Source organism: Triturus cristatus, chromosome 2_1, assembly GCF_964204655.1.
Source record: "Triturus cristatus chromosome 2_1, aTriCri1.1, whole genome shotgun sequence".
In the NCBI taxonomy this organism is placed as follows: domain Eukaryota; kingdom Metazoa; phylum Chordata; class Amphibia; order Caudata; family Salamandridae; genus Triturus; species Triturus cristatus.
In genome coordinates, this window is record NC_140581.1 from 32,835,318 (window position 1) to 32,852,299 (window position 16,982).

Below are 16,982 nucleotides of genomic sequence, written 5' to 3' on the forward strand. Positions count from 1 at the left end.
ACTGTTTATGTCTAGCTACAACAATGGGAAAAGCATGTAGCATGTTCCAAGCCAGTGACACAATCCTAGCCACAATCCGCTTTATTTATCTCACCCTCAAGCCCGGAGACTATCCTTCATGCACATCCTCTCCATTCAGCCCAAACCCCTGTCACCCATTCTCCTTTCCTTCTGGTCCACCCATACAACCCCTTTCACCCCGGTCTCTCCTGCAATCCAACATGCCCCCAACCCACTGCCAAACACCAGACCTTGAATAGCCCCCTACAGACCATCTCCACACCATTCCTCTCCAACCTCCCACAAACAATTACCTCCCTCTCCGGCTGCCTCCCCATCTTTTTCTCTGCCCCAGAATCTGCCCTTGAGCCTCCCTTCTCACCTTTATTGCCCCCTGCCCCAACACCTCACAACACTAGATACCAACAACCCACGTCTCTCCCAACCTGCCCCTCTCAACTCCCCATAGTCCGTTACGGACTGACCACCCTAACCCCCTCCCAGTCCACCCCTCCAATAATTCCTGAACTTAACTGGCCTCCATTCAACAAGTTCTAAAGACGTTTACATTCATTTTGTTAGGCACAGGAAAATTAAGTGATTTGCCCAGAATCAGAGGATGATGAGCATCCCTGCCGAGACTCGAACCCGGTTCCCCAGCTTAGAGATTGACTGCTGTAGCCGTTAGGCCACACCCTTTCCTTTTAAGTATCCTCTTCTGAAGTACACTGGTGAGGCAGTTCAGGGGCATGGCGGGTCATTGCCCACCCCTAGACTAAACTTGCATTCTGCCCTCTGTTCCTTCTTCGCTCTCTAGGGTTATTCTTGCCCCCCACCCCTGTGTATTTAGTATTTATCATGTAACTTCTATTCAAAAGACGAACTTAGTAAAATAGAGGTTGGTTGTTTGTTACATGAGCTAAAGTTTGAAGTTAAATTGACATTAAATGATGTGGACATGATCAGTATTGAGAGACAAGAGTAGCACACGGTGTTTACCTTTGATTCTCCCAGTGATGTACAGGTAGCCATCTTGGTCATGCTTGCCAAGGTCCCCCGAATGGAGCCAGCCCTCCTCGTCCAAGGCCTCTTTAGTCTTCTCCTCCATGTTCAAGTAGCCCATAAAAACATGCCTTCCCCAGAAGCAGACCTCCCCGGTGCCGTCGTCCTCTGGTCTGTAGATCTGTGTTCTGCACCCGGGCAACTCCTTACCAGTGCTAGAGAAAAGAGGAGGATAGCTCACTCGTGCATGAGCAAACAAAGCAAACAACAAACGTGCCAATAGGAATCCCACTCAAGGCAATGTAGGGCAGATGGGCAAGCTATACTATGACCATCATGGTTCTCTGAACCCATGCAAGGCAATGACAGGCAGAGGTTTTGTATGATGAGCGAGCGATGCCATGACCATCATGATGAGCGAGCGATACCATGACCATCATGATGAGCGAGCGATACCATGACCATCATGATGAGCGAGCGATACCATGACCATCATGATGAGTGAACGATGCCATGACCATCATGACGCACTCCAATGGAAAGACAAGTGCTGATGTGGTCACATCCTCAGGTCGAAGGCCTGAGAGTTTAGGAGGCCCAGTTGACGCCTACGGGTTGGAGGTAATTCAAAGCCTGATGTAGACCTTGGCAGACGGGTTACTCAGTCACAACGGTGATGGATACCCCGTCCGCCGAAATATAAATCCCATTATATCCTATCGGATATAGATTTCGGAGGACGTGATATCCGTCACCGTTGTGACGGAGTAAAATGGCTGCTCAGATCTAAATCAGGCCCTCAGTTGGTCAGTGTAGGAGTGCACGATAGCTAGATAGTGAAAGTGGGAGGGGAGATGCATCACCTACCTCATGATCCGAAAAGCACTAGGCACAGCTACGGTATGTGGACCAGAGCTCTCACTCATGCCGTACAGCTCCATCACTGGCAGATTCAGGCTCATGAAGTATTCCAGGGTGTCACGCATGATGGGGGCAGCTCCTGAGTAACACCGGGTACATCGGTCGAGGCCCAGGGCAGCGTGGACCCTCCTGAAGACCAGAATATTAGCCAGCGTGTAACCCCATGGCATGGAGCTGATCCTGTGCGAGGAGATATCATAGAATGTATGGGTGACATACAAGAAAGATTAAAGCGAGGGCACCTCAAGTTCGACGAGCACACTACAACTATCACTTGTGCGCATCAAATAACATTTCCCAAGAACCACAAATGCTTAACATCACGGCTACACGGGTGAAGCAGACCAAAGTTTCTACTCATTGGTAGCTGCACAAGCTCTCAGAATAATCACGTATACTAAGGTAACAAATACTGTGACCTAAAGCCAGATGTGCACTCACCTCCCATACTGAAACGACGGCTTTCAGTGAACAGTGGTTTCAAATGTTACCACTGGAGGCGTGGAGAGCTTTAGCTAGGTCTGAGGCAGGTTCTCTCAGATATGGGGGAGTGGGACTCGCCACTGCACTGGGATGGCCTCAACTCCCCCTCTTATAAATAGGAACACTTCCCCTGGATGCTGGCATCTTCCACAGGACTACTGCGGTGCCAGACACCCACTGGGCTGCCTGCGCCTAAGGCAGGTGGCCTTCATGTGAACCAATGACAAGTCACCATGTCTCACACTTCCACCACGGGTAACATGATGAAGAAAGCACTACAGTAAGTTGAAAAGGCCCAGAAGCAGCGAAACAGGGCTCTGGAAAGAAGGTTTGGAACCAGCACATTGAAAGAACACGCCAGGAGCACGAAGAAGACTTTCATTGAAAGAGTTTTCACTTCTAAGGAAAGGCTTTAATTCTGGAAACCATAAATCAGAATATATTGACTGTGCATCAAAGGAAAGTAAATAATCTCTTCTTTAATAATGAAAATGGGTATATTTTTTATTGATATCACCAATTGTTTATAATCCAAGTACAGTGATGTGTTTGTCTTCTTGTGGTACCCAAAATTATGTTTTTAACATATTTTGATAGGTTAGATACAATTGTGGTATGCATGAGGAACGATTGTGATCTGAAAGTGTGTGCTTTGTGGAGAAAGGTTGTTATTACCTTGTCGTTTAGAATTAGATTTTGATTTATAAGCATCTGTTTTATTGCAATCTTTTTTCCACAAACTATTAGCTAACTTGTGGACAATATTAGAAAAACTTTATGGAAAAGACAAAAATAACTAATAACAAGCATTGGCAATGCCAATCGGTCTCGCCATTAGGATATCATATGTCTTTAGCTATGCAGCACATTAGCGTGGGTGCTGAATCACTTTCGCTCTAGAAGTCAGGGTAAGTGCGTATCAATAAGGAAGGCGCTTTTGAGGCAGCAGAAGCCCTCCGCAGACGTCAGGTAAAATGCAGCATGTCGTGCTCCCCCTCCGCTAATGCTAGCATAGCTAAATATATATAACATCCTAATAGCGAGACCGATTGGCATTACCAATGCTGGTTTCTTTCCTTTTCAAACTGCCGGTTTGTATCTATAAAGTACACCATATCCCTGTTCTATGCTTATATCTGTTGATTAAGTGTTAAATAAAAAAAAAATCTGTATTATAGATTCCCCACTCTTAAAGGAAAAGCGTGTTACAGATTCAGTTCAGCAACAAGTGTGACAACAATACAGAGATGTTTAAAGGCATTGGCAAAGTGGGCACTGCCCAGGGATGCAGTGCTCCAGGGGGCCACTGATAGAGCCTGCTCGGTTCTGCAGACAGTCCTACCCTGATGACCATGAATGATTCTTAAACAGTTTGTTTAAAAATCTGTTTTCCCTTCATTTATTTTTAATGTGGATGATCTGTAGGACTCTAACAGAAATTTTGCCAAGAAATGTAATGCTTGTTTTTCAACACCATGCAACATCCATAAATATAAGTATATTTTAGGTCGGAACAGGACCTTGCATTTGAGGAAAGAGGGGGCGTCACAAAGATTATTTGCAATAATATTCATGAGGTGCTGCTTTATTACGATATTGAAACCACGTCACTATCACCGAGTATTAGATGTAAACACACTTAGACTGTGGCTCTGCCCTGTCACTGACCCTGCCACAAGGGCATAAAAGGCCTGCAATTTGATCAATTTGATAATACATTCAAAGCTGTTCTGAACAGGGCCCTCAACATCCTTAGGATGCCCCTGAAACACTATGCCACAGCTAACCACTATTGGACCTGTGCACTGTGTTAAGAGTCCATTTAAAAGGGCCACTGGAAAGCTGAGAAATTACGAAGTGTGAATTACATATTATTGAAATACACTTAACGTGACTGTAGGCAGAATACCTCATAACTCATAACTATTATAAGCATACAGGATGGGACAAGTGGGACAAATTAATCTTCTGCTTCTGTTTCCCATATCTGTACTAGTTCCAGAGCTTCAAGACATCTGCACACATACAGCGGTCTTATGGGAAGGACAAATACGATAATTTAGCATATATGAACACTTACCTTTTGTATAGAACAGAAGTGCCTAATCACATAACAGCCAGGCTGCAGCCATAGCAAAGGACGAAGTGCAAAACAAAAACAAACCGGCGGAACACACTAAACATATTGGATTCCCTCACAGTATCATATTATGTGTGAAAAGCCTTAACGGAGAAATAGAAGTCCAGAGTGCCTGCTTGTTTCTAAGAAGTGCAGGTACTCTCCAATTAAAAGTAGTACGTTTTTCTTGATAAATGCCGGTACTCTCCTTCTCAAAATAAAAATATGTCGGTACTCAGTACCGGCCCATTTAAAGCACTGCTTATAGGTTGCACACATTTGTAGATGCACATTTCTGATAGTAGTGAAAATGCAATAATTATGTTTCAAGACAATAAGCGTCCACTACCTTTAAAACCGTGAATACCGTCAAATGCTCAAGGAAACGCCACATTATGATATTAAACTCCCAGAGCATGACGGGAATATAGGTTTTTTCTTTTTTAAATGCGTGTCAGGGCAAACACTGGGGACTGCCACGCACAAGCTGTATGTGTTCTCTTGGCCCAGTGTTGCTGGTTTGCATGCACAGGTACGATAGGCTGGGGGTAGGTGCGTGGGCAAAGCATGTGTGGTCTACTTTCATTCTGTTCATTTCTTTCTTCTCACTAGTCCAAATGATTGAGTTAATGAAGAACAGGAGAGACAGTGCTGCCCCCAAGAATACTACACTTCCGGCCCTTCTGAAAAACCTGGCGGAAGCTTGTGAATCTAAATAAATCTTACTTCAGCACGGGGATGTCCCAGCAGACCTAACACATATCAAGGCAACACCAATATTCTTTAGAATACCAACAAGCGCACTCACCATGCTGGCAGCTCCACTGCCGGAGCGGAAAGCAGCTCCTAGAAACCGGGGAAACGAGCACTAGGCAGCTGCACGCTTTGGAAGATAATAGGAAGTAGGAGGAGCACAGGAAAGTGACGCAAATAAGAAGAGGACGAAGTGACGATTCCTAAACGTACTGAGCAACATTGAAACAGAAGAAGGTCCTCAAGGAACGTCGCTCTCAGCTGTGTGTATATAACGTGGCCATCTTTGAGAACTGCAGAGGTTAAGACAATGTCTAACCGTATGTAAGGGAAAGAGAATTTGCGCTGTCAAAGTGAGGCCCCCCTCATTGTCTGCACTCACTTTGAAAACAATTTATAATTTCAGTAATTTTCCTAGCACAAAGAAAGCGGTAATCTTTCAATGCGTAGCATATTTTAAAATTACTATTCTCTTCTGAAATGCCAATTACAAAATATATATTATGCTTCTAGAATGTACTAGTTATTGTACCCTTTGGACGTCTACTTAACTGTTCAATCAGCTCTGATTTAGCCTTGTGCTCTGAACTGCGGCCACACATATATTATTAGGGTGTAGCAGGACAGTAATTTAATTCGAATAAATGTACTATGAACGGAACGGAGCGAACTACACAACGATCCCATAAACAACCAGTTGGAGTGGCGACAATATGGAAGTTAAGTCCCCAAGGGCGAGAACTGAAATTAAACAAGCATTTGCAATGCAAGAGTACTCGCATTTACACGAGACCTCTTGAATTACAAACGGGAGTGCGAGTGGGCGGGCATGAGTAAGGGACGAACAACGGGAGTGGGAGGGGGCGGGAGAGAAGGCACGGACAGCGGGAGGGGTGGCAGGACACAAAGTAGTACTCAGGAAATATGCAGTAAAGGGGCCAATAGCCGTGGAAGGAGACATGGCCATCATAAGGCGGGACTAGCAGCCTTTAAACCAATCAGCAGGGAGCATTTAGAAACAACAAAGCCACAAGCCAATGAAAAAGTGGGCGGAGGAGTGGGCGGGGCTTCCCTCACCTATAGTGTATACTGCATGCCTCGCAAAGCGAGCAGCGCATGCGCTGCACCGCTAGGCGAGACCTAAAAAGTATTGTGAGACTATATATAAATAACTGTTGGTGATCACATTTTTTGGCTCAGTGTGAATGCCGTGAATAATCAATAATATTGGATGAAAGCGAATGTAAATGTGTAGGTTTGGCGATTTTGTTCTTCAGTATGTACCTCTTTCCCCTGCCTCGGCCTCTCCATCGTTTCTTCCAGGGGCCCTCTTCTCTTCTTTAGGTTGGGGGAGTTGCCCAGAACTCCATGCTCAAAGCGGAGCGGGTAAAACTCCGGACGGAACGGACGTTTCCGCCCACCCCCTAGTGTGGCTGTGCTTCTTGTGAATGGGGAGACATGCAGTCACATCTAATGATTGATATACATACTTGTGTATACACATACACAACTAATACCATACATATTCAGATACAAGCATATACAGCAGTATATATATGTGTTAGATCAACGTCTCCACATCTGAATAATGGAGTTTTGAAATAGAACATCAACGTAACTTCAGGTATACCTAGCAGGGCCAAAGCAAAAGATCCTACTATTTTTAGGTCAAGCCTAGCAACAGCGCGCATGTGCTGCTCGCTCTGCCAGGCATGCTGTATTAGGGTATGCAGTGGAAGCCCCTCCCACTCTCCATCCATATTGGTCAGTGGCTTTGTATCTTTGTCTTTCATAAATGCTGGCTTCCAATTCATTATGAGGCTTGTTAGACCCTCCTTAGTACCGCCTTGTCTCCATTTGTTACTGCCCATAACAACTGGACCTTTTACTTTGCTTGTTAAATGGTACGTTTTCTTTAGACTGTAATTACTATTTTCTTTAATCAGTTTCTCCTAGTGCAGGCACGACATGCTTTCCTGCAACATTTGAAGAAATAAAAAGCACAAGAATGCTTTCCATCACTACCGCAGGCTCTTCCCTCACAACTCTTACACAGAAGTGAACATTTCAGCTCTCACAGCCACTTGTACGTTCATGAATAAAAATTTGTGCCGCAGCCGGATTTCCTCTTGATGGCATCTAGCTAGATCGTGCCTATTTCGGTGGAGTGCAGCCAAGCGGCAGAGCGAAAAAATGACCCGGCCAAGCACGTTTTCCGTCGCTGGGGTTTACAAAACAGCCGCAGCGCCAGGCTCAGCCCTGGGGAAGGACTGTTTTAGTTTCCTGAAATAGAATCTTTTAAAATTAGGTTGAGGGGGCCCGGCGAGCTGTCTGTCCGAGCGGTGCGGCAGTTAACTGTCCGTAATATTACACCTTTTATGATGGAAGGCATCTCTCTGTCCTCGACTTAGGTGACAGAAAGGGTGTGGAGAAGACAGTAGAAGGAGGTTTTGGCCAGAAACCACTTGTAACATAAGCGTTTCTCAAGTGATTTATGCAAAGGTGAGCATCAATGCTTAATTTGTGACGGTGGTTGCACTCATTTTTACGACTAATAATTCATTTTACCATCATATTTTCACCAAGAGAAAGACAAAAAAGAGCAATGAAGGACAAAGAGAAACATTGGCAAAATGTAGAATGGAGGCTTAAAAAAAAAAAAAAAAAAGCATTTGCAATGCAATAGGTCTCGGATTTGCAAGAGTTTAAGCTACTGGCATTGTAAATGACAATGCTTTTTATTTATTTGTTTTTATAATTAACACAAATAGAAGGCATTGCCAACAGCAGAAACTCTTGTAAATGCGAGACCTATTGCATTTCAAAGATGCGGCTGCCATTGTCCCAGGGTGTTTAGAAAGTGAAAGCACCCATGGCGCGCTGAAGGTTGTAGGAATCATGTTGTGCCTGCAGTAGGAGAAACTCATTTACGAAAATAGTGCTTACAGACTAAATAAGACGTACCGTGTAACAACCGAAGTAAAAGGGCCAATCTTCATGGGAGGTTACAAATGAAGACAAGGCGGTACTAAGGAGGGACTAACAAGCCTTTTAATGAATCAGAAGCCAGCATTTACAAAGGACAATGACAACCCAATAACAAATACGGGCGGTGAGCGGGCGTGGCTTCAAGTCCATGCTCGAATACAGCATGACTTGCACATCAGCTCATGCGCTGCCCAGGCTCGACCTAAAACATATGATGCAACCAGTGCTGGCCACATCATAGTGCTTTATAAAACCACTTTTAGCCATGCTGCACACCAGCCACGTTGCTTTACAATATGGCTAAAAGACATTGGCAAAGCCAGCAGCTCTCAGGGAGGCCCAACCTATTGGCTTTGTCAATGGTTGTTATAATGGCTTTAATGGAAAAAGCTTTGTTACTAGTAATGAATGCAGTTGAGCTGGTGAGAATAGCCTTTTAAGAGAAGTTATTCTGGGGTTGTGAACCCTTGCTAAATGAGATGGGTAACAGTGAGAATACGCGTCTCTTGGAAAGACGTCCTCACGTTAGCACTCCATAGCGGAAGAGCTACACCTCAACGATTAGGAGGTGGTCTCACCAGCACCAGAGTATTTATACAAGGACTACCTGATCTATTATGCTTTAACTGTGAGTGCAACCGCCCTATATATTTTTTTCTAATGGGTAACAGTGAACCAGAAGCCTGGGTAAGAGATTGTTTCAACCTCAATGAAACTAAAAAGGCCAATCACGGTACGTTTGTTCCAAGAGATTCCGCCAGCCTTAGGTGGCGTATGTTTTGAAGATGAGGAAGAAGAGTTACTTGTAGTAGTTTTGTTGAGGTTATTTTCCTGGGCATTTACAGTAATCTGAATTGTTGAAAGGTGCAGGGAGAGCATTTAAGCAGTAATCCTGGTAGCCGAGAACATATAGAGAGCGTGTCTCGGGGTTACAAAAACGGATCAAAGGTAGGTTTAAGTATTGTAGGGAGCAGATCTGTGCGTTGGCTTGCTGGAACAGTTTTATAGTGCTGGGAGTAGGGTCGCAGCTCTGACATGCTGACGGTACACTATTCCTCAGTTTTAACTCACTGAAGACTAGGCGTAGCCTTTGGATAGGCTGCGTTTACCAGTAGGAGAGCTTGAAATAAACTGTGTTCGTTTGGACTGCTACAGAGGTGGGGATTAGAAGGCGGTACATGAGGCAGATTAGAGAGTTAGATGGAGGGAGCTCCAATTGTTTCAAGAGATAAAGACTGGAATGGTCAGGTTTTCTTAATTGGCAAGTAAGTGGCGTGATTAGGATTCAGATCTGCAGACATTCGTTCATAAATATGGCATCCAGACAAGCGGAGATGTGGTCATGTGGAAAGCAGCCTGGCTTCATAACAGCATAGTGCGGAAAAAATGGTGGTGGAGGAAGAATGCATCGGGGTTAGCTCCTACGTATGAATGCAGCTCCTACGCACGCACGCAGCTCCTACACATGCACGCAGCTCCTACGTATGCTAGTTCAAGGGTTGCAGCTGACCTGCTACTTATTCATTAGAGGAAACGGATCTAGTGCGCACAGAAAGCTGGACCCTACTAAAAATCCTGAAAAGAGAGATGGGGGAGATTGAGAGGTTGAGGGTCAAGACACTGCTGTTGTAGACACAGCGGATTAAGAGGTGGATTTGGCATCAATCTATAAGGCTAGGAGAAAGGTAAATAAAGAAAATTAAGAGCTTTTCTAGGAACGGAAGGATGGGCAGATTGTGGAACAGGGCAGTACGGTTACAGGAGAGGCATTTTTATTTATGAGATTTCAGCTATTTGTGAACTCTTATTGACCTGCTGGCGAGGAAATGTCCCGCAAGTTCTCACCTCACTGGGTACGTAAACGTCACATATACACACACAATAAATTAGAATGACACATGCGTACTGAAAACTCAACAGAAATGATGGCGTCAAGCGCTATAATGAAGGCTTGTATGGAAGCGCTTAAGCACGGACAAGGAGCCCAGCTCTGCAGGCAACTCTGCAGTGTGGGACAGAGAGCTGCCCAGCCCGGTGACCTGCCATCTTGGTAGTCCTGTTCAGGAAATTACTGGTGAGGCCTAGTCAAGGGAGTAGCCAAAATATTAAAATCCCCCCACTTCGAACCAAAAATCTTATTGCACCATGCAAACCAAATAAGTCATTACGACAATCCTCAGAAGAGCTCTCTAGTCTATTCCATCCATGCATCTACCCATTCATCCTTCCCTCCACCTGCTGATATCCACGTCACCTTTATATTCTGTAGTGCATTCAATCTTTCATCCAGTCTTTCACCATTCTGTCCATCCACCCATCTATATCCATACCTATGCATCCATCTCCAAGCCCATCCATCAATCACTCCTTTCACTCATCCATCCTTCCACACATACCATTTCACTACATTCATCCTTGCACTCTAGCCATCTTCCCTTTCACTCATCCACCTACCTTTTCCCTCAGCAATCCAATCATCCATCCTTTCTCTCATCCTTCCACCAAACCACTCATTCATCCATTTACCCTTTAATTCACCCATCCACTGTCACTCATCCATCCACCCTCCCTTTCACTCATCCATCCATTCTTTTAATCATCCATCCACCCTTTAATTCTTCCATTCACCCTCCCTTTCACTCATCCATTCATCCATCCTTTCCCTCATCCAGCCATACTTTCATTCATGCATCCTTTTGCTCATCCATCCACCCTTTCACTCATCCCATCCATCAATCCATTGACACTCTTTCACTCGGCCATCCATCCATTCACTCAGCCATCCACCCTTTCCCTCATCTATTCCCACCCACCCTTTCACTCATCCATTCCCACCCATCCACCCTTTCACCCTTTCACATATCTATTCCCACCCACTCTCCCTTTCACTCATCCATCCTTTCATCCATTTATTTACTTACCCATCCACCCTTTCATCCATCCATTCATCCACACATTCAGCCTTTCATCCACCTACCTTCCCTTTCATTCATCCATCCATCCATCCATCCTTTCACTTATCCGTCCATCCACAATTGTATCCATCATCCTTCTAATCCCCCTTACACTCACACACCTACACATCAATCATTTCACTCAATCAACCAACCACCCACACTTTCACATTAAGTAGAGCCCAAATCACGAACTCCACCCACGCCCCTGGGCCTAGTGCGGAAATTGAAACAATGAGTTCAGGGGCCCAAAGTTTTTCGAAATGCTGGAGTGAAGGATACCAAAGCTGCCTGGTCTTGATTTCACCTCCTGCATACATGCCAATCGACTGGGAGACTCTTGATTCTTAAAGCAAAATGTGATTTCATTTTAGCGGTCTCCTGCCTGAAATTGCCCCTGCTTCAATAGACGTCAATGGGGAAAATGCGTTCCCCCGATTTGTTTTTCTAAAGCTCCACTTTCCTTTACTTCAATGGTGGCAAATACGCTCATACCTCTTTATACCACCACCTTACACTCCTGTCTTTGTATCTCATGCTTACAAATGGTCATCCCTTCTTTCTCCCTGGTCATTGTATTCCAGCCGTTAGGGCGGGCCATCCTGCTGAGCGTCACTGTCAGGGAGGAGTGTTTATAAGTATTTAACCATTCAACAGTTGGTGTTGTTGCACCAAGGATATTCTGCTGCATAACTAAATACTTATAAGGTCCCAAAAGCGAGACCTATTGGCTATGCCAAGGTCTGTTTTTATTTTGACGCAGATCTGCGGGTGGACCTGCAAATTTGCAACACATTTTAGTAAAAACCAAACATTTTTAACCCCCAGATAAGATCACTGTGGGACCACCCATATCCCCCCACATAGGAGGGAGGTCAGGGTATTCCTACCCTGCCTCCTTTTCTTTCTTTTTTTCTGGGACTCTGCTTGGTCCCAAGATGGCTGCCAACACTTCCTGGTTAAAGAGTTGACAGCCAATCAAATTTTAGTAGGATCTGCAACTCCACAGGAAGGACTCGCTTCCCCCGACATCTATAGTTTTTAAACTTGAATTTCTCAAAAAGTAATGAACGGATTTACACCAAATCACAAAGAGCACTCTTTCGGGACCAACATCTAGCTTTCTGAAAAATTTGGTGTAAAAGGCGTTCAGCGGTTCGGGTTGTAGTGTTCAAAAAATTAAAAATCCTCAGAACATGGGGAAAACATGTTTTGAGAACCCACCCCCTTTTTTTTCCCTCTGCCCCCGCTAGCCAGATCACCTAAAAAACCTTCAACACAGCACCTGAACCAAAAAGGCGAAGTTTTTTGAAAATGTTGTGAAGCTTCTTCAAGCAGCTCCAAAGGTTTTGCAAAATAAAAAAAAAACGCTTTTCCTGTGGTGGAGCAGGAGGAGAAGGTGTGCGTTTATTACCCACATCAAGGGGGTTATACATATCTGCAATATCACTTGATTTAGCATTCTAGCATGAGACATTATGCTCAGTATGTCCATCAAGAAACAGAAAAATGAATAATTATATTTGTCATTGAAAATGAAAAACGTTTAATTAGCTATTGTATCTATAGACAATGACATAATACTAACTAGTCTGTCATAGATCCTAATTGGACATCAGTTATATGCGGAGTAGTGATTACCAATCCAGAGCTGCAAAACCTAAGCACTTAAAAAAATAACCACCTAACACACACACGTTACAAACTATAGATCTACATGTATGACCATTTAAGGTTTGTCATTCCAGACCCTTCACATCTACAGAGCAGTTTGCCTGCTTCAGAGAAACCTTTCCAAAACCCTAGCTGAAACCTCTTCACTCAGATGAGCTAAAAAGATGCCCCATAGACAGACGCTGCCCGCCTCTCCCCTTAGCTTAAACAAAACTAGTATTAAAAATGCAACAGGGCTCGCCTTTCATTAAGTTAAAGCCATTTGCTTTGCTATTCAATACCATTAGCAAAGCAAATGGCTTTAAGTTAATCAAAGGCGAGACCTATTGCATTTTCAATGCTTGCTTTTGCATGTGAGACACTGATGACATCATTGAAATGCAACGCTGTAGCGATAGCACTAGAGATTTTTTATGTTTTTGTAACACAGAACTGCAAGTTTGTATGCAGCACTTTGTTACACGAACCTTCGTAAATCAGGGCCAGAATTATCAAATCAAATCCAAAATAAAATATTCTTCTGTCCTTGAATCTGCCTCCCTGGCTGACTCCTCCCATTCTTGCTATGTTAAAAGCCATCTGTACCCAACCGTCGTCCTGAGGCCGAACAAGACCCCCTCAACCCGAGCCTGTGCTGGAGACCTGTACCCGTGGGAAGGAACTCTCCAAGTCCAGAGGAAAACCTGGACTCCGAGGAATGGAGCTCCTTGTGGGAACTCACTTCAGTTCCGTGTGAATCCAAAGATCATTGAATCAAACCATAACCCATATGCCTATCCATGAGCCCCTGCATCCTCAGTTAGATACAGAACTGTAGAACCAAAACCAGTGAGAACATCCCCCATACCCGGTAAAGGAGGGACAACCCAGAGCAGGACCAGCAGGCAACCCTGAAGCAAGGGAGCAAAAGCAGAAGTCCAAACAAATTCTGCCCCCAGCAGACTGGCAGGAAGACAGCATAAAACTCTGAATATTAAAGAAATGGACAGAGCATATTGTTTTAAAGCTTGAGCCCAGTTGTACTGAGCCTACTCGCTCAAATGAGAAAAGAGGCTGCAACAATAGCGAAGACTGGAGCACAGTTTTAAGGACCACTCTGTCCTTCCCACTCTACAATGAAGCACACACCAGAATCCTGAAACACTGCTACGTGCAAGAGTCGACCTACTGCAGAGAGGGCGATAGTCACACTCCAGGCAAGGACTGAGACCAGACCTTGGAAGCCAGACCAGATCACCCTGCAACATCTGACAGCTTAGTCACTTGGCCTAGAAAAGGAACTGCTCCTCCAGTGCCAACAGCACACGCAGGACCATAAACGTGGGATCTGTGTGACCTTCTACATACAGATGCGAACCCCAGCAGGTGCACTCTGCATTTCATCCTTCCAAGGTAGGCAAAATGAGTATCATTGAGTTGAGTGGCAATGCACGTAAGCTACTCACCAGCATGATTAGTTACAAATGCATGTTATTTAAAGCATAAGGCCATAGTAGGGGTCTTCAGTGGGTACTCCCAATGACCCCGGCAGTCATGTAAAGCCCTCCTTTTCTATTAAAACTTGGAATGTTTTCGAGCTCCCTCGGTGCTAACACCACATCAGATATATATGTTCTTTTCTGAGGTGTGTTGGGCTGGGGTCACCACCTTTCACTAAGATGTAATAGTGCGGACTGCAGGTGGGGGTCTGGACCAATCACTGTGCAAGAGTCCTGCTGGAAGCATGGCATGCATTGTGTCTGCTGAGATTGCCTCCTAAAGGCTTAGAATTATGAAACAGATACACAAATGGGTGTGCTTGTCCAGAGGGAGAGGTCCCTGGGCTCAGCGGAGTGGAGGGTTTGGCCCCCCACACCATCCGCCATTAGCAGCCATTTGCGAGCGAAGCCTGCCTTTCATACCCATTTCCACGTTAGTGATGTCAATCACTTCCGGCTGGGGAAAGGTTCTGTGATGCGCCGCATTCAAAACTCTGGAAAAAAGAGCTCATTTAGGTGTACAAGTGTAGTGCGCCGCCGGTGCTAAAAACTCAAACAATTGGATTCCGTTATCTGTGGGGACGAGATTTAATGCTGCATTTAATTTTTTTAAGTGGGAAGAAGAGCGTTTTAGAGAGTAGATTAAGACCGAGTAATCGTGGTGTCTTTCACGAGCGCACAAAGCCCACACCCGCCGACGGCCCTCCCCGCAGAGTTAAGCCCCCCCCCCTTCATCCTACCTGTCCCCAGGCCCCCGTCCTGCACAGCGACAGTGACCGGCACGCGCTGCTCTCACGCGGACACTCAGTCCCATCTCTGACAGATACAAAAGGGCCATGGCTGAACCTGTGCCGGATTTTAACTGGTTTTAAAGTTCACAATCGCCCAGGCGCGCAACACCCATTGGACTCAAAAGGCTTCAGCCCCCCCCCCCGTTGTGTGTGGCAGCCAGGCTGAGACAGATTCCCGGTCACACACACAGCCGCACCCGAGCACTTCACAGGTTTTTAAAAAACCATTTGCGGGGCGCATGGCTTGGCGCCCGAGACGCATGGCGGCGTCCGGGTGAAGCTCTCCGGTGCGACCTGGCGGCACCGCGTCACCTGCTTTTCTACTGCGGGCAGAATGCAGTTTATGAACATCGGAAGACCCACTGATTGCCGCGCGGGCCTCTTCGTTACCGTTTCATAGCGGAATATGCTTAAATTCAGTGATTCAGCCGCCATTTTGTTTTTGCCGAAATTTGAGCTGAGGAGTTTTTTTTTTTTTTACAGAGGTGGGCTTTACTTTTGAGCTGCTAATTATGCCTGAAGCGCTCAAATAAATGTGCTTTCACTCTCTTTCCCATGACTTTCGCCACCAGATGCTGTTATTTTTATTTACAGCCAATTACAAAGTTACCTGAGGAGAGGCACTCATGGCAGCCATTTTGTGGCCTATCCCTCGTCTCTGTGGCTGCAGTGTAGTTTTCCCCCTTTGCATTTCGATGCTTCATCTGCGCATTTGGTTATAACTTGCCTCATCCTTTTTCCAGGAATACCCCCTTTTGCTTAATATTGACTGGATACTTGCTGGATATGATGTTGCTGTTGGGTGTTTGACCAAAGTTGTTATCTTTCTGGTTTTTGTCTTCTGCGGCCTTCTCTGCTTGCCAGTGGCTCTTATTTTTTATTGTGGCCACGTTTATACCCTTTTCGAATAGCTCTTGTGCTTGGATTGAACTCTATGGGTAGAATAAAAGGCACTCTCTAAACAGCCCACGTCTAAGCATATCTTTGTCAAAACATTTTACTGCCTTTTCTAAGTTAGAGGATTCCTTGTTGTCTCCATCTACGACAAATATGGATCCCTCTCCCGCACCAGCACCCTCTGGAAAATCCGTCACCAAACATCTAAAACAAAACCCTCCTTCTCTACCTAAAACAATTTCACCTGTTTCCATGGAGACGCTGTTAGAGGAGATTCGGGCCCTTTGACCCTTTATGGAGGAAACGAACAACAAACTACAAATTCTCACTGATACTTGGTCTCAACTTGACACAAGAATTACTGCAGTTGAGTATAACCTGTCTTCTTTTAAAGATACCGCTACCAATGTATCTCAACTTCAATCTCAAGTATCTGTACTCCAGCGCAAAGTTGAGGACCTCGAAAATCGTAATAGATGGAATAATCTGCGCATCTATGGTCTGGTGGAAGGGTCGGAGGGATCAGATCCTCCTGCCTGCTTTAAAACTTTCCTACCCAAGATTCTTCATATGCTAGAAGGCACCGTTCTTAACATTCAACGAGCCCATAGATTAGGGCGTCCTCCCTCGACTACTTCATCTTCACAGAGGCCGAGAGGTGTTATCTTGTACTTCTTGGAATATACGGACTTACTGAAGGTTTTGTCAGCGGTTAAATCGTCTCAGCGCATCACTTGGGCAGGCTCAACTCTGTTTTTTGCACAAGATTATGCCAAGTCTACTGCTAACAGACGTAAGGCCTTTCTTGGCATGAGGTCTACTCTCCGTTCCATGGGCGCGCGCTATGGGCTCTTTCACCCCTGCTTATTTAAGGTTACGTTCAATAACAAGACTACAACCTATGAGGATCCGCTGCAGCTAC

At 45.1% G+C, this 16,982-nt stretch overlaps 1 protein-coding gene across 2 annotated transcripts in view; it reads right to left on the reverse strand.

Annotated features, from left to right (window-relative positions):
• The window catches only part of LOC146863655 (long-chain-fatty-acid--CoA ligase ACSBG2-like), a 797,459-nt gene that overhangs the window by 47,973 nt on the left and 732,504 nt on the right, over window positions 1-16,982 (reverse strand). For both annotated transcript variants that reach the window (XM_085627744.1, XM_085627747.1), the window contains 2 exons: window positions 1,870-2,103; window positions 1,000-1,217 (listed from right to left, as the gene is read on the reverse strand). In XM_085627744.1, the coding sequence (XP_085483870.1) occupies window positions 1,000-1,217; window positions 1,870-2,103 (452 nt within the window). The remainder of the gene's footprint in view (window positions 1-999; window positions 1,218-1,869; window positions 2,104-16,982) is intronic.